The sequence below is a fragment of the Nipponia nippon genome, unplaced genomic scaffold (genome assembly GCF_047370975.1).
Source record: "Nipponia nippon isolate SJK-2023a ecotype South Korea unplaced genomic scaffold, ASM4737097v1 scaffold_4, whole genome shotgun sequence".
Lineage (NCBI taxonomy): Eukaryota > Metazoa > Chordata > Aves > Pelecaniformes > Threskiornithidae > Nipponia > Nipponia nippon.
Window position 1 is genome coordinate 90,253,421 of NW_028262358.1, and position 18,432 is coordinate 90,271,852.

Below are 18,432 nucleotides of genomic sequence, written 5' to 3' on the forward strand. Positions count from 1 at the left end.
TTTCTGTTTTTTATTCTTTTTTTTCTTGTGAAGAAAATTTGTGACAGCTAAAAGAAAAATGGGGACAAACCTTTTTGTTCTTGGAGTTTGGAGATTAAAGGACATCTTACTGGAACCTTATGTAAATAACATGCTATGGATCCTTTCAGCAAGATAAAGTTGTTTTGACTTTGCATTATATTGCGACATCAAAACTTAAATGTAATCATTCCCCTTAACAGCTACATTAATAGGCAACAGCAACTCTAAAGTTCTTGGTACTGAAAAGCTTTTCAAAGTACTTAAATATAAACTGTTGTTGAACATACAGTGTAAACAGGCATAAGTTACTTTATCAGTGGAACTAACAAACCTGTAGTCTGATCTTCTGCTTATGTTCTTGGTTGGAGTTAGGGAAGTACTGCAGAAGTTAATAATCTTTGAAAGGAAAAAACGAAATGAAACAAAAAACCCCAAAAACAAACAAAAAAAGCTTGTAGCCTTGCAGCAGGGTAAAAACATTCATGAAACTGTGAGCTTCTTAGCTATAGAGTTGTTTGGATTATGACTTCTTTTGCACAGCATTGGATGTCTTACACTGTCTTACCAAGGTGACCAGAAGCTTGGGTTGGCTTCTCTAATGACGTCTCAAATTTGATGGGATAGTGCTCATTATCTGAAATACAAAAATGCAGAGCTGTACTTGAGAAAGCTGGTCAGGGTTTCTTAGCAAGACTTAAGACCAGCTACTTAGCATGACCAACATAACATTTTTTTTTTTACCGCAAATTAAAGAGAAAATACCTGAAAAGGGGAAAAGTACCACAGCTTGTTTATGTAGTTTTCAAGTAAACATGCATAATGCCTTTCTCAGCGTTATTTAATTTTTAGAGAAAGGACTGTATATTGTTACTTTAAAATTAATTATCAGTTAATTTTAAATTTCCTTTTTAATCTCTATACGTCTGCATCAGGTACATGAAGCGAGGCAATCGTGTAAATAAAGCTTGATAGATATTTTTGAAAAGCTGTTGTGGTTGCGTCTGGGTATTCCTGAAGTAATAGTTGTGAAGAACGAAAGTTTTAGTTCACGAGAAGATCTCTCTCTGTACTTGAGAAGATAAGACTCCAGTATCTGCTTTTCATGCTTAGAGGATTACAGCATGACCATATTTCTAACAGTTACCACTAGAAAAGTTAGGTAGAAGAAAAGGTGTGTTGGAAGGATCTTGTGATGGTGCAGGATTGCTCACTAAAACCTTACTTGCTTATTACTCTGCTGCAATAGCTTTCATTAGATTATGTTCTAACTTTTTATGCAGTGACGTATGTAATGCTTTTGTATGATCAAAAGAATAGAACTTGTTTGTTAATACTCAAAACTTATTTTTAGGTCCCTTGATTTCCTGACCAGTCTTGAAGTTTAGACCTCAGCTCTTAACAACTGTGCTGTAGTAAAGAAAAAAATGTGACTCTCTTTGGTCCTTAGTTTTCTTTTTCAGGTTGCTTCTTTCTTGAGAAGCCTTGAGCTGAGGAAGCAAAAAATGGATTTGATATGCTTGTTTTGAAGGTGGTCTCTGAAATTCCTTTATGTTGTTTGTTTGCCTTTGAAAACAAATGGAGCAGTAGGATCAGCAAGCAGATACTAACCTACCTTTTAAGGCTGCCCTCTTCTGGTTACGTGATGATTATAGTTGTATAGCTCTAAAGTGCTGCTGCTATTTCAAACGGTGTCTTAAGGAAACGGGTTATGCTTCTTAAAAATGCTGTCACAAAATCAGGAAACGTAGTGATATATATTATGACAAAGCAATAGTTGTATTTAAAACATTAAGCTTGTTTTCAAAATTGAAAATGTGTACTGTCACTCATCCAGTGAGAAAGCTTGAAGCAAGTGGATACATTTGTACTAGTTTTGTTTTACATTCACTGTGTGAAGTTACCATGGTGAATATATGCCTTTTCATAGCCAGATACTAGTTAAATCTGTGTAAAACTGTTAATGCAGATAAATGTTTTATTTAGGAAAAAAACAAACAACAAAACAAACAAACAAAAAAAACCCCAACCACATGTTGGTGTTAAGGTTGAAAGTTCCAGCCGCATAGACACTAAGAAACTAGGACAAGATTGCTGAAGCTAATGTCTGAGTTTTTTGTCCCCAAGTCTGTAGCTAGCTGATTGTCTAATTAATGTAAAGTTGTCTGGTACTATTCCTGGTTCCATGCATTTCTTTCCAAGTGGGTCTTTAATTACTTTTATAGGATATATGGTAGTTGCATTACACAGTTCTTTTTCAAGCTTATACATTTCCCCAACTTTCTGACACTTGATGTATCTTTTGAAAATTTTTAATAGAAACACTTTCTTAGCTTTGTGAGCTTTAGATAAAGTGTAGATTTATTTGAAGCTATTAGCACGAACAGTGACCGAAATTGTCATAGACAAAACTTGACCATAAAAAGATCAAGTTCAAGCAGCCCATAAGAATTTTCCTGATTCCTACACTGGAAATCGTAGAGGGTGTAATTTTGACCCTACTTGAAGTTAACGGAGAGCCTGCGCTATGGTTGAAGAATCAGACCATCTGGATGCAGTGATGTGTTTGGTTGTTCCCACACCCCCTCCCCAAGTCTCTCTGCCCTCTTCCCACGTCTTATGTTTTTATATAAATCAGTGCGAAAAATTGGGAACCCCCATGGAGGTGATAGTAGTAATGTATTTCATAATGGCGATTATGTCTAGTTTTTGTGAATTTGGACACACACATCCCCTGTTAATGACTGTTTGAATGTTTTAGTACAGTTCAATCCTTGTTTTGCTTGGAATTTACCGTCAGTGTTATGGCATCAACTGGTTCAGGTCAAAAGGGTTTCTTCCTGCAAATTGTCAATCAAGCAGAGGCTACTAAGTTGCAATCAGATTTTGCTGTGTGCTCCTGCTCCTTCAGAGAGCTGGTTGTTAACTCTGGTCTTTTTTTTTAGCTTTGAGTGGACGCTTCTTTACAGGCAATTCCTATGCTATGCCTCCTTATGTCTGTGTATCTTAATGTTTTTCCTATGCTATCTTCTGAGGTCTGATCTTTCACTGATCTGTGCAATGCGGTTCCTTACTTTCTAATGCTACTTCTACTTTCAGTGCAACCTGATAAACTCTGAAGCCCTAACAGCATTATCGTATCAGTTACAACATCGTTTCCTTTTTGTTAATTAGTAAACCTGCATGGCCTACGTAGATCTTTGTTGACAACTACTTGATTAGCTTTAGCCTAAATGGCATACCAAAAATTGGAGTCCCTGTTAGAACAACATGGAAGATCAGATTCCATCTAGGACAGCTCAGCAGAATGCTCTGTACATGGATTTTTCTGCCACATGCGGTGATTTTTTTGGCCTAATGTCTGAAAAGGCATACTGCTTGCTCATATGGACAATGTGTTGTAATCTTCAGTGTAAACTAGAGATTTAAAAATGGTTATTTCTTATGTTGTGGCCTTCATAAAATCTGAAGAGACATCCAGTTTTGCTGTGATTATATGGGATTGTATTTTTAGATCAGGTTTTGTAGTCATCCGAAGTACAGAATGACTTAGAACAAGATTATAGATGCATTATTTTTGAATCAGTCAGCGTGTAGTCCCACTGAAATGTTTTTGAAATTTTTGAGAGGTTCCACCATTGAGTAGTACATAAGAGTGCATCCTGAAGAGCAAAGCCAGCATAATGCTCCAGTAGTCCAAGTAGAAGCCAGTACTGAGTTTGCAGGATATTTATTAAGGAAAAATTCCTTTTAAAAAAAAAAAAAAAAAGAAAAAAGCTGTAAATACTTTTTATATAGCCTTTATATAACTTCAGCCATTCATAGCATGGGTGATCTGTCAGATCTTTTCATTGATATGTTTATCTTTCAAGACAAATACAGCATTCCTGAATGGATAATTGACTTGGATAGTAGGAAGACAGAAACATTTTTAATAAACATTTTACTCTTAATTTAATTTCTTCTTGTCCTCTTCCTACCGTGTGATCCTTTGTTACTCTTCTGGCAGCACTGTAGAAGCCTTTTTGATTTTGACTTTTTTTTTTTTTAACTCGCTTAATAAAAATTAAGTGTTATTTTGCACTCCTCCAAATCTGCTGCAACCTCTCCTAACTTTGCAGAAAGTCTGTAGATATTTTTTTGGCTTACCGTGGAAGTATGCTGTGATGGGAGATGGTTCCTTAAAGCAAAGGAGAACATAAACCTGCAAAGGAACTTCAAAATACTCAGAGACTGATTGACTTGAGCAGCTATGGTGTAGTTTCATCACTTATGAAAGAGCTTATATGTTTTCATAACAATTAGTTAACTTTGGTTTTTTGATAGTTTCAGAAAGTTGTTCTAGCATACCATTGTTGTGATGGTTAGAATCTAAATTTTAGGTTACAAGTTTGAATGTTGCTTGTGACTGATTTTCATTTGTTCCTATGCATTTAGGTAGAGTAGGTCTCTCCCTGCTAAAGGTCTTTTTTTATGTGAATACGAAACAGTCCTCTTTCCTTAGTGTCCATGTGAAGAAGCTGAGCTCTTAGGTTTTCCATTATCAGGATGAGTGGAAACATTTCTCTGTAGCCGTTCCACTTAGAATTTACTTTCTTGAACATGGGAGGCAAAAATTAATGTGTATTGCTTTGGAAGAGTTCGTTCTTACCGTTGTCTGATGTCTAGCGTGTGTGGTTTTTCTCTTCTGTATATACTGCTGGTATATTTTAGGAGTATAGTTGTTGTTGTTGCATTACATGTGATGCATTGCAATGAATACACAGTGATCTTTCTCCCTGTGTTTCCAACTAATTGCGTCAGTCTCTTAATGTGAAGGACGGGAGAGAACATTATCTACCTCAGGCTAGTAGAGGCTTAGTTCACTGACTTTTTAAACAGTGCTGATGACTTGTGTTGGAAGGCGTGATAGAAATGCATAGTGTTATTGTGTGTAGACTGAGTTCCATTATTTTTTTTGGCAGTAAGTGTGTTAGTAAGTTATTTCTAATAAACTTAGTAGGTTCATGGTCTATTGCATTTTGTCCTGTTGGCTTTTAGTTGCTGCAGTCGATACCATTTGTGCTGTGTCCCAAATCTCTTCTCAGTGGATGATTTCCTGATGTTCATTTCATCCACAGGCTCTTATTTTTTCTGTAGTCACTAACAGAAAGGCCTGGCTTGAGAAACATCACTGATAACATCCTTTTAGCTCTGTATGTCTTTCCAAAACCAATAACTGTTATCTTTTCCTTAGCAAGTTTACCTGCTCTGCATTTCTCCTACTAATCACAATCTGTTCCATTTGAACTAAGTTTTCAGTGCCATATCATGGCTGTGAAATCTAGCTAGGTTGAATTAATTATATTTTCTTGTTATAAAAAAAATCAGTTATTTTACTGAAGAAAGTCTGCCAAGTTTGTCTGGTACTCTCTACTCTTGATTACTTTTCATTTTACTTGATGTTGTTTTTTCCTTTTTTTCTCCCATGTCTTTTACTTTTCTTAAAAACTAGGTTTTAAGTCTTTCATACTATCTATTGATAATAGGTCAGAAAGGCTTATTATTGAGGTGGTACTACTCTATTTTCATACAACAAATTATGGATCTAAGACATGTTACTTTGTGTTTCACAACTCTATTCTCACTGGTTTGGGGGAGAACAATAAGCTCTCTTCAAAAGTGAGAGGAAAAGAATAACTTCCCTTTTTCATTCTCTTATTTCATCAACATTCCTCCCTTTGTGAGGTACTAATGTCCATCTGTTCCCTTGCTAGTGACAATGTGGATAAATAGCTTAATTCTTGGGGTTGAGACTAAAAGTAATCTTAACTTAGTCCTCATTGTACAGCATCACTGGTTCTTCCCTGTTTGCAGCTGAAGAATCCTTGCTACTTGCTTTGCTACCAGCAGCGTCTTAACGTGTTCGCTCTTGGCAACCCTTTGTTGGGACAGCTCTTAATTGACCAGTGCTTTTTCTGTTCTCATGGGCCGTCTCTTCCCTTCACTATTTATATCCTTTCATTCAGCAAGGAAAGGTTCCAAACAGAATAAACAGTTTATCTTCTTTGGGATACGGTCTTCTTGCATCTTTGATTTAAAAAGGATGGAGTGGGGAACGCAGCTTCCTTCTTGCTCAAGTCCCTTATCTAGCTTGCTGAAATTACAACTTCACTGATTTACTACAGCTTCCCCTTTTGCAACTTCACATTTAGTTTCTTTTCCAAACGACCAGATCCTCTGTGCTAGCTTTATTATTGATGAAATTCCATTGTAAAGTGTCATTTATTAATCCCAAAATATTTTTGTTTAAAAAAAATTCTACTGGGTAGCACACTCTGGCGCGCTTTGCCCTTTAATTTGTAATCGTAATTATATCTTGGAAGCTTATCCCCAACAGTAATTTTTGTTCTTATAATATTAAGGATCTTTATTTCCAGGTAATTGTACATCAGACTTGAGGGGTTGTACTAAAAGGTCTTACTGCTGTCCTTTCCAGAAGCACTTTTTAAACCAGAGTAGAACTATTTGCACTGTACTAATCAGTGAATAGTAGATCACTATTCTTCTGCTTTACATAAGAAGGGAATGTCTTCTAATTCCCAGGGGTTTCTTGAAAATGGTCCATCCAAACCGTTTCTTGCTGGGAAGGATTAAAAAACCCCATCATTGTAAGAGTCTAATTTTTTTTTTCTTCTATTTCTTATTTTTCCCCTCACCATAGTTAGCAAATAGTTCTTCCCACAACATGCCTGGTTTTCCTTGTAAAACAAAAAGTCTTCAAATCTCAAGCTCTAGGAGAACCCTGAAATTCTATTTCTGAAGGACTTTAATGTTAGGAAGCTTGATACTTTCATGTTTCCTTTGTTGGAGGAAGGGAAAGGGAACAGAAATCTCTATGTAAGTACTCCTTTTCCAGGTTTTTACTGTACATCCGCAAAGCTTATTCTTGGGCTGAAGTTCCTTCCCCTTTCCACCTGCCTCCCCAAACTGTCTCCCTTTAATACGGTGAATTTTCTACGTACGAAAAGCAGCACGAAGTTGTAACTTTGCCTTGGTTGTTGGATCTTGCTTAGCCTAAATTAATTCTGCATTCTTAGCTGTTGTGATGTTAGTGTCACTCACTTGAAACTCTGTTTTTATTTTCCATCTCTTTCTATAGGACACTTCTGTTAAGAATTCATTTCTTCTGGAGTAATGGGCAAAATAGAACATAAAACTTGCATTGGTTTATCTTCTTCTTTTGCTAATCCAAAAACTCATTTAACTTTTATGGAAAGTACCTGTAGTAAGAAAGACCTTTATGAAACACCTGAAAGCACTGGTAATAGGTGTAGCAGCCTCTGCCATTGGGGGGGATGTGCAGGGGTGTGGGTGTGGATGTGCTGCAAGACCATGGGCAAAAGATTCAGACTTCTTGCCTTTGTCTCAGCCTGTAAGATAGTGAGAGCAGTACCTACCTCACAGGTTTTTCGAGGCTTGGTTCGTTAACTTTTAAAAAAAATGCTGATGGCCTCTGGAAGGTGCTACAGAAGTGCATAGTGTTACTGCCTGCAGGCTGAATACCATTGTTTTTTTCTGGCACTACATAGGCCTGCCACAGTTAGGGAAAGAATTTTGTTTGGTGTCTCTTTAAAGAAAATGCAAAAGTGCTTTGCTGGGGAGAATAGCAAGGGGCTTTCTGAAGAGGTGCTGAAGACGTGACAATTCAGAGTGGTGATTGGTCACCTCTGCTTGATTGACAGGTTGCAGGGAAAAACAAAAACCCATTTGTTCTGGCTTAATGGAACTGGAAAACAGAAAATGAGTATCAGGTAAAAATTCCTTTTTTAAAATCTTTGCAGTTCTCCTTTAAAAAGTGGAGTTTTTAAACAAATCTACACCTCCCCCACTCCAGTAAATTAGGAGTAGGAATTACAGAAACAGGCAGTTGCTAAGTTGTGTAATGTGGGTTGTCTATGTCAGTGCGTTTTCTAGCAGGCAGGTGTTCTGAAACACCGCAGCAGCCAATGCTACTGGGCTAGCTTAGCAAAAAGGCAGAGGATGGAAAGGGTGTAGTGACTAAGCCCTCAACTGGACCCAGCTCTCTGGTTAGGCTCATTAGCAGGACGTTCAAGGGGAAGCTTTTATTTTCACTTCCTATACTGTGCCTGCTTTGTGGATAAAGTCTGTCAGTTTCTACTACTATCAATTTGGCATCTTTCATGAGCATTATTACAAAATTCACTGAAAAGTGAATAGCCAAAAAGTAAACTATGTTTTAAAGTAACTTCCATCTAGCAGTATACTGTCTTACAGTTTTATAATAAATTTCAACATCAGCACCACAGTTTTGAGAATCATAATTGAAAATGATTTATTTCTGATAACTTAATTATTTTGTATGTTGATGTATTTCAGATTGAAGGACAAGGACATGGTGCAGTTTTTGACTGCAAGTGCTCTCCTGATGGACAGCATTTTGCATGTACTGATTCTCACGGTCACCTTCTGATTTTTGGCTTTGGTTCCAGTAGCAAATATGACAAGGTACAGTGCAAGATGAAAAATCAAAATGTTTGTCTGTGTTGAATGCGTTTGTGCAAACTTTCCTTCAGAGCTTCATTTCAGGAGGGTGTATCTTAACACAATTTTGAGCCATTAATATGGGATGTTTCAGATTCCTGTTGTTGACACTGAGCTTTCTTTCACTGTCTTTTTGTAAACTATGGAATCATGCTATTGAGCTACTGTTTACATAGGAAGTTAAAAATAATTAAAAAAAACCCAAACCCCACACATTAAAAAAATTACCCAGTCACTGTCTACTTTCTTAAGTGATGAGGTTACAAGTGTCTACTAATGGATCCACATGGCTAGTGTGAATAAACTGCAGTAGAACTGATAATAGTTAAATATTTTGCTTTAAATATTTTTCTGGTTCCTAAGACCAAAAAAGGGGTGGGGGGAGGGTGTAATAGAACTAATTCCTGCTATCTGTATTTAAACATTGCATAGCCTGGGAGACTATTATTTATAATAAATGTACTATATGTTCTAGTGATAAAATTTTATGTCTGCTAATGAAGTTCTGCTGTCATGGATGCCTTGGTGCTTACACAGCAATGATCCAACATTACTGTGTAATTAAAATATTACATCTTTATTCTAATGTCATAGTCTACATTGTGTATTCTAAGTGTGGGTGTCTTGCCACAGACCCTCATGACTGTAAAGATATGTGGTGGTGTTTTGGTTTTTTTTTCCTTTGTGGATGAATATGCCCTACAAACCATACAGGTTACCTAGTTTGGAGTGCCCACAAGGCCCTAATTCTTTTACCACGCAGGGATGAGGTGAGGTGTGCCTGTTCTGCCTCTTTCTAAGACTTAAGGAGACACATCTGCTCCAAGATTTTAATCTCTGCTTCTGATAGCTGATATTTGAAAGTTGTTGGTGAAGTGCTGGCTTCTGGATCTTGCCTCCTGCATTGGATCTTTGGAATCAGGCTGGCCTTGAAAGCATTTTGGCGAACAGCAACACAGGGCCTGAAGGAGGGAGATCAAAAGGAATTTTAATCTTTGTCTTGTAAGCCACTGCATTTCTTTCTGTACTCTTCCAGCTCTTATTTTGATGCTACTTACAGCAGCATTTTCATATTGGGGATGATTCCCCCCCCCCCCCCCCCCCCCCCCGAACTGTAATTTGAAGTACTTGGTACTTGGCTGCTGTTGCTATCCCTCAGCTCTCACTAGCTATGTATTTCCCCTTCCATTCCAAAGAAAACAAACAAGAGCAGAGATACCACAAACAAGGAAAACCAGGATTATCAGGTCATTTTCAAGGTCTTTGCCTTTCAGAGTTCTTACTCTTCCAAACTTTAAAGCCTGTTGTAATAGAAACATTTTTCATAGAAACAATGTCCATAGATGGTTCCAGGTTTATTTTTCTTCCCAATAATTTTGGAAGTGTGTAGTCTGCTGCTACTCAGAAATGTTGGAAATGAAGTGAAACAGAGACCCTTTTTGTCTTTGCTGTGATGGACCAGGAGTTTCCTTTACACTGCCATTTGAAAATTTATGCCATGAGGGATTAGATCTGTTTAAAGAATGAAACTAATTGCTTTTCACTTCTTGAATTCTACAGACCCTTTGTTCTCTTGAGGTTTTCACTGCAGCCTCTGAGAAAAGATTATGTTTAAAATTTTTCACTTATTGGGTGATAGAACATGATCTTCTTCAGCTGTTACTGTGCCAGTGGTAATCTCAGCATTCTTGACCATAGAAGAAATGGGAGCAAATAGGACTTACATTTGTTACCTCTTCTAATCTCAGTCTTCACCTCTCAGAACTTGGAAATTTCTGATCTCTTTCTTGTCTGGTTCCATCTCATCTTTCATTTTTGTCTGACGTGCTTTATGGAAACACATAACTACAGACAGGTATGTGCTGGAGATTAGGTGTTCTTTTTCCTGTCCTCCCATCCTCAGATACTTGGGGTTTTTTCAGACATCTTCTGAGAATATGCTCTGGTAGGACCTGCATTTTTTTGGCTCTAAAGTGGTTTCCATCCATCTTGAGGAATGATTTTTATGGGAGAAAGGAGTGTGGTAACCTGTCGCGTATTCCTGCGTTTGCACGTTGTGCTCAGGACAATGATTATAGGTGAAATAGTGTTAGCTCTGCTCAGGGAGCAAGCTCTTGGTTTTCCACGTGTATGTTTTTTCATGTTATGTTCAGATAGTATCTGTGTTTTCTACTTGACTGGAACCACTGTCCAGGCTCTTCCCCCCGCAGTGTGATCTTGGCTGTTATGAAGGCGATGGGGTGGTTTTGGTTTTTTGTTTTGTTTGGGGTTTTTTTGTTTTTGGGGGTTGGTTTTGTTTTTTGTTTTTTTGATGATACATGTTTTTATGGAGTAAGTTGGGGGGGAAAGAATACATTTGCTGCTTTTTTGGGGCTCCTTTGTTATTTGACCCAATTAAGGGAACGTCAAGCCAATATCGGCTGAGATTTCTGAGTGAGTGAAGATCATCAGAGATCAGCTGAGCTGCCTGTCAACAGGGCATGTGCACTTCAGACGTTCTTGCTTAGGTGGAAACTTGTCCAGGAATGCTTAACTGTCCTAAAGCATAAGGTACCTTTCCGTTGATTTTAAATCTTAGATTGGACTAGCTCTCTGAGCTTTCTGAGGCTTTAGTTCCTATAGACTGCCCAAACCACAGTTCTTTATTGCAAGTTGACAGCTCCTGTGTGGTGGATTGGTGCAGTAGTGGGGAAAATCTCTTTGCATTTGTGTAGGTGTGCCCATTTGATGAAACTGAGCATTCCGAATGTGTAGTGTAGTTACTGAAGGAGAGTCTATTCGTAGAGCTCAGACCTTGTGAAAGTTCCCACTGAAACCCAAGCTGGGTTTGTGAAGTTGTATGTACAGAGGACTCATATGTAGTATCTTCTTTCTGTCATGAATTTGATCTCTAATAGTATATCAAGAAATAAGTCTGATTGTTAGTACTTTTAACTGGTTGTCTGCTGAATATAGCCATTTAAGATTCTCTAAAAGGTCTAATTATTTTGATTTTTCTCAGGACTTGGAATAGCCTGGGGATAAGACTGTTACCCTGGGTTCCAGTAGGGACATTCTAGTGTGCTACCTGAGAGTTGGTCTGAGCCTGGGTTCTCCACGAAATGCCATTCTTATCTCGTGGATTAAAAAAATTGTTGTTTACTCTCTCTACCATACTTGATTGCAGTACAGAGTACGCAAAAGGGTAATTGCAAAGAAGTCCCTCATGATCTTGTACCAGAGGCTATTCTGGTAGAGGTCACTGAATCTAAGGAAGGATTTTCAGATCTTCCCTTTGCTTACAAAACCTGGGATGCAGACAACACAGCACATTAAAACTCACAGTCTGCATGATCATGCCATTGGAATCTCTTCTTTGTCAGTGTTAGAAGTACTGAATAGGAAGATTTATGCTAGGTGAAAATACTGGATAGTCTACTCTTACGATTCTAGAGAAAATCTGAAGTCCTCCTAGATGACCTGTATATTGTGCTATTTGAGCTGAAGGAACAAAGTTGTTAAGCAGGCCTTGATTCTGTCAGTCAGACACATGAAAGTACTTGTATCTTTCTCATTTGGCCTGTGTTAAGTTAACAGAGAATCTGGCAACAAGACTTCATCCAGTCAGGGCTTCTTCCTGCAGTAGATGTCACCTACGCACTTTGTAAGGGTAACCTTTTGAATCCCTGAAGTAAATGCTTTGCCGTTGCATCTTTCCAATTTTCTTCCTGTTGTTACTTTCCTGAATTTCTATGGGGTCCAGATCCCATGATTCCTATGATATTTTTAATTTTTTTTAATCCACCTCATGTGGATGCATCTAGGCACTTTCTGATGTTGTAATTGACAATGTTTGTCGTCATCTTTCCTTCCTGGTCTTCTCACATCCAGGACAGGAGAACTTTGTCATTGAGAGACCAAACCTCTGAGTAGATGCTATAACCTCTGCATTACTGATTTCTACGTAACAAGTTACTGGAAACTATGATATAGACTGGTCATGATAGAGCATGCTCTTCAAAAATCAGAGTATTCTGTGACAACTCAGGCATTTCTCTGTCTGTGCTCAAATACCTGTCTTTAACACGTAAGACAAGATTTTTTTTTTTTTTGAGATCTCTATGCCTTGAGTCAATTGTTTAATAATTTTTATGCTGCACTGGAAATCTAATTTGCATGAATGATGATTTTATGATTTTATTTTTACTTGTTCAAAGTTAAATTGAGTACATGAGCTGCCAAGGGGTTTGCTTGCCAGTAGGTAGTGTTGGGATGTGTAGTATACACGTCAGCTTGTCTTGCGTTCTCTTTCTCTTTTCTCCTTTCTCCTTGCGGTTCAATATCTTTCTCATTGCATGATATTGAGATGCATGTGCCAGTAAGGGATGGAGCATAAGGCTTTTTACATACTATTTGGACGAAAGAATTCCTCCGTCTTGAGTGTCTGTGGAAAGTCATCTAGAATAAATTATAAGCAAGTGGAGTGAAATAAAAAAGAAAACTTGCCTGAAGAATTCAACTTTAGATCAGCTTTATTTTATCTACTGGAACTTTTTCACATATCTAGCATTATAATAAGAATATATATGTTTGGCTGCTGGTGGTAAAATATTTGGCAATGAGATGATGTGATAAATATTTTCCTATTCCCCTTCTTCCTACACCATAGCTCATATGTCTGTGACACAGTTTTCATTATCAGAATATATATTCATATATTCAGAGAATAGAAGAAAATTTGTAACCTATTTAATACGCCCATGCTGTGTTCTGTCAAATATCTTCAAGTAGTTAAACATTGCCCCATTCCCCTGTTCTTTAAATGCTCCCCACCCTCAAATATGTGGATTATTCTCCTTGCGCTATAACATAGAAAAGGAGTACTGGGGAAAAAAAAATCATGGAGTCATTACATTTTCCCCTTTAAACTGAGATAAGCAGATCAACTTATAAGCTTGTTTTTGCAAAAGTGACCATGAGTAACATTGTTAAAAATACTTTTGGCAGTTATCTTCTGTATGTTTTTTTTAATAGGTTCTTTAAAAAAATTACAAAATGACTTTGTTTACAGATAGCAGATCAGATGTTCTTTCATAGTGATTATCGGCCCCTTATCCGTGATGCCAACAACTTTGTCCTGGATGAACAGACACAGCAGGCTCCACACCTTATGCCTCCCCCATTTTTGGTTGATGTGGATGGCAACCCTCATCCTGCAAGGTATCAAAGGCTAGTTCCTGGTCGTGAGAACTGCAGGGAGGAACAGCTTATTCCTCAGATGGGAGTGACATCTTCAGGTACGGAAAATTTCACTTCAGTACACAGTAGCCTATCTAGTGACCTCCAAGTGTTCTATACTTTCCTTTTCACTTCATCCTTTTTCTTCATTTCTGGGCATAGTAGTTCAAGTAGTGTGGAAGAATTGAAATGTCCTTGGCACTGATTGCTTGTGACAATTTCATTTACAGTATTGTCATTGATCAAGTCAGTACTAGTTGATGCTACAATGCCAGTTAGCTTGGAGCTCATTTCATTATTGGAACAGTGTATGTTGCTGAGTGAGCTTTCAGTTGATCCGTTTGGGGTAAGATTTCCTACTTCAGAAAACCTAGGAAATAGACTGATCTTCCACAGATAATTTGGAACAGGTAACGCCTACAAGAAGAGAAGAATGAGAGGACACCTGAAACATGCAAAATCCTCCTCTTTAGATGAAGGCAGTCATTCAACTTTAAGCTTTGATGGCTTGGTTAGAGAACTCTGAAGACTGATGAGGATACAAAATCTAGGAAGTTCCTTGAAAGTTGTATTCTCTGCGCACACAACATGCGAGGAAAGTGCATATTTTGGGCCAGTGGCTGGCTGTTGGAAACTGCCTAAATGTTGTCCAGATGGGCGGGGATGTAAAAACAATGCCTGCTTGTTACGTGTCACTAGTTCGATATTAGTATGAATGAGCAAACAGTGACTGGTGAAAGTAGCTTTAAATGTTTTGAAGATAAGCATTGTTAAGTATTTGGATAAATATAGGAAAATACGGGAAGACTGACTGTGCCAGTAAATAGTGGCTTATATGTACACCATACTTAAGCCTGTGGTGTGTCAGACATCCCAGGAAGGTTAACTGACAGTGTTGTTACCAAAAGATCTCTTTGTCCTCATTTGTAGACCTGAGGATTACAAGCCACTGAATACTTAAATAATAATAAATAATAATTTTTAAGGAGCATTTCCATATTTCCTCCAAAATTATGGGAAGAAATGTTACCTGAGAAGCAACTGTAAGAAGGAAAAAAATCCTTTCTGGTGAATATATGCCATGTTTTATCTCTAACTTTTTAGCTAGTGGCTTTGAAGCTAAATTTGATTTCCAAGGATGGATGCGATTTTACTTCATTGTTAGAGTTACAGCATGGATCCATGACATTCTGAAATTCTCCGATTTTGGAAAATGTCCTGGGCACATTCTCCAATATAATATCTTGAAACAAGTCGGACTCTGCACGCAGACCCGACAATATTAAATTTAATGGTGTGGCTGCATGACACATGAATGCCTATAGGAAGATGATGTCCATAGCATTTTGTTTAATAGCAGGAAGCCGTCAACCAGGCTGACAGAGAGCCAGAGAGATTTTGGAGAGACAGAAGACATTTTTCTACCTCTTCACAGTTTAGCAACAGTATATGCAGTCTTATGCAGAGCTGAACTGTGTTCATGTATTTTATATGTTCCCTTCCACTAAGGAAGCTCCATTTCTTTCTGAAAATTTATTGTGGGATGATGGATCTCCCTCAGAGCACTGACAATTTATTTCTTGTCAAGTTTTCTGTAGGGGTATAAGATAGGGGGAATTCAGATAGTCATGCTTGATTTACTGCTTAGATGTACATGAAGCTCCTTTAAACCAGATGTTTTGAAAAAAATCAAATATAAACCAGTGTCTCTATTATTTCATTTTTTAAAAACACTTGCTGTTCCTTGCAAAGGCAAACTCTCACAAGCTAGATACAGAAAAAAACATTCATTTTGTTTAGGTAGCAGTTTCCTTATTTAAGATCATTCTTGGGTTATTAGTAGCAATTTCCATTGTTTCATATCTGCTCATGAGATCACCAAATAAATCTGACTGTCTCACTACATGAGTCAGAAAACATCCAGCTGTGGTTATACCAGAGCTTATTCCATGATTCCAAGCTTCTGCTGCTTTAGGGAAGTTGATTTCAACTACAATAACCTTGAAACCCCGAGAGCACTATCTTAAATATTTATGTTCTTTCTGCATACCGTCATCTATTAAGAGATGGCTGCTTCCGTATAGCCACATAATCAAAGCTCTTCATTTCATAGCACAATTACTGTCATATCTTGTATGTGATCTTGCAGAGTGCAGTTTATACTGTGATATCTCTTTGGAATCATGCTGGGAAAATAATTTCTGTAGCTTGTTTCTTTGAACATTGTCATCCCTCATTACAAGTTCTGCTTCTCTTGACCAGACCTTCCCACCACTCCACTCCACCATCTAACTATTCCGTGTGGAGGTATCTTGACTTCCTTTCCAAATCAGTACTGTAACCCTGGCCTTTTTCTCCATACCTCTCTTAATTTTTTTGTGTCCATTGTGAGTATGAAAAGAGGGTTTGTGTTGTTTATGCTTACATGCTGTATTTCTTGCTTGCTGCACAGAAACAGCATTATCACCTTGTAATCACTTCTGTGAGAACTATTTCCTGTCTTTTACTCAAGCCCCCTACCCAAAAGGAGGTTTCCTGCCTGTTCTACATACCAATGAAAATTAGCATTACTTAACCTGTGTCATCATTATGCCTCTGTGGAGCTCAATCAAGCATTTTTACTGCTTGCTGTTCTCCAGTATAGATAATTCTTTTCTAATTCAGTTAGACCCTCTTGATGTAGTTCTTTCAATGAAGTTTATACTGAAGTGTTTTATAATGCATTTGGGGCAGACTAAGCATGCATTTGAACAATTTACATTGACTAAGCTGACAAACAACAGCTGTATTAAGCTTCTGTGACTTGCTGGCACTTGATCAAATTTAAACTTATTAGGAGTGGCATGTGATCATCTTGACCCTGCTCCAGAAAATATAATGCTCTCAAGAAAAAAATTGTCCTGTTTAAAAAATGGCTGTTACAAAAATATGCGTTAGCCCATACTTACACATGTGATTATATACTGTACGTGTAAGTTTCAAAGTTAAAACTTAGATGAGCTGTTTGTAACATTTGGTTCTTCAACTATTGTGTGTTGTTCTCTTGTATATTTTACTTCACAGGATTGAATCAAGTTCTTAGTCAACAAGCAAATCAGGAAGTTAGTCCGTTGGATAGCATGATTCAAAGACTTCAGCAAGAGCAGGACCAGAGACGTTCCGGGGAGGCAGGAACCAGTAGTACCAGCCGGATAAGCAGAGGTAGATTACTGGGGGATGGCTGTTGTGGCTTTTCTATTGAAACAGCTGAGAGCTGCAAAACTTGAATCACTTTATTGTGCGTGATTTCTGCATTTTGTTGAACTACTAGAAAGGAGGAATGGAGCCATAGAAAATAATACAGCTTTCCCATCTTTTTTTACCTTTCTGCAAAATCTCAGGATTCGTAACATTACAAATTTATCTTTGTTAAAGTTACTGTCTGCTCACTCAGGGAACTTGCAGCAGCTGCGTTCCCTTAGAAGTAACTGCCCTACTGTTTAATCTGGAATTGGCCATCTACTTCATTGAAATCTGAATTGTCTCAAATAAGGAAACAGGAGGGAGAAAAGAGGAAGGAGCCGCTTGTTTCTCAATACAGCTGTTCCGTGTTTCAGTGTCTTGCACTAGATTACACGGTAGTTTTCAACACTTAAAAAGTCATGGTCAACAATCCACCTGAGTAAGCAAGAATAGCTCGTGTGTGGAAGGATGTGGAAAAATGTTGCAACTTTGCTACAGTGTAGGTGTTTGAAGGACCTTGTGTGTGTGTGGTTTTGGTGTTTTGTTTGGTTTGGGTTTTTTGTTTGTTCTTTTTTGTGTGTGTGTGTGTCTTTTGACTATTTCAGTTTGTTGTCTGTAAATTTTACAGCTTGGATTCCTAATAATTTCCAGTGTTGTGGCTTCATTTTTTTGAAAGTAGAATACTGTTTAAGGAATACACTGATTCAGTGAGATAGTTCACTGTTTTATAATATGGATATAGAGTGCAGTAGCAATAGTCAGCTTAGCATAAATGTTTTCAAACGCATTTTTAAGGAAAACCGGTGAAACATTTGCTTCACTTCAGATTGTTGATACATCTGCTCCTTTTCAATATGAATTTTCACACAGAGTACTGCAGCCCAGTATCTGTCTGTGTGTGTATTGTGGTGACTATAGAAATTGCTGAAATAGTTATATTCAGTTAATATTTGATTTCTTTTGAACTAATCAATTAAGTGAAATTATTTTTCTCCTTTCATTTTGAGTTTTTAAATGCTTCCCTTAGAATTTCAGATCAGGTACAACTATGGCTTTTTGACTTTTTAGGATCTGTAAGTTCTACCTCAGAAGTCCATTCACCACCAAATATAGGATTAAGACGTAGTGGACAAATTGAAGGTGTGCGTCAGATGCATAGCAATGCACCAAGAAGTGAAATAGCCACTGAGCGGGACCTTGTGGCTTGGAGTCGAAGGGTTGTAGTGCCTGAACTGTCTTCTGGTGTGGCCAGGTAAACATAGGGCAAGTTTGCAGTGAATTTTAGTTTGGTGAACTTAATTAAATTGAACAGTTTTGGAATTCACATTGTCATAGAGCTATTTGTGTGGCATTTATCTATTCTGTGGTCTCATATTTCTCATAAAATCAGTTTCAGTTTGAAATCAGTTGTTGTTTGCATATCACTTGAAA

General features: G+C 37.7%; 1 protein-coding gene across 7 annotated transcripts in view; it reads left to right on the forward strand.

Moving 5' to 3' along the window:
* Positions 1 to 18,432, forward strand: part of PHIP (PHIP subunit of CUL4-Ring ligase complex) — a 115,998-nt gene that overhangs the window by 53,281 nt on the left and 44,285 nt on the right. For all 7 annotated transcript variants that reach the window (XM_087777495.1, XM_087777496.1, XM_087777497.1 and 4 more), the window contains 4 exons: positions 8,398 to 8,526; positions 13,613 to 13,838; positions 16,843 to 16,980; positions 18,070 to 18,253. In XM_087777495.1, the coding sequence (XP_087633621.1) occupies positions 8,398 to 8,526; positions 13,613 to 13,838; positions 16,843 to 16,980; positions 18,070 to 18,253 (677 nt within the window). The remainder of the gene's footprint in view (positions 1 to 8,397; positions 8,527 to 13,612; positions 13,839 to 16,842; positions 16,981 to 18,069; positions 18,254 to 18,432) is intronic.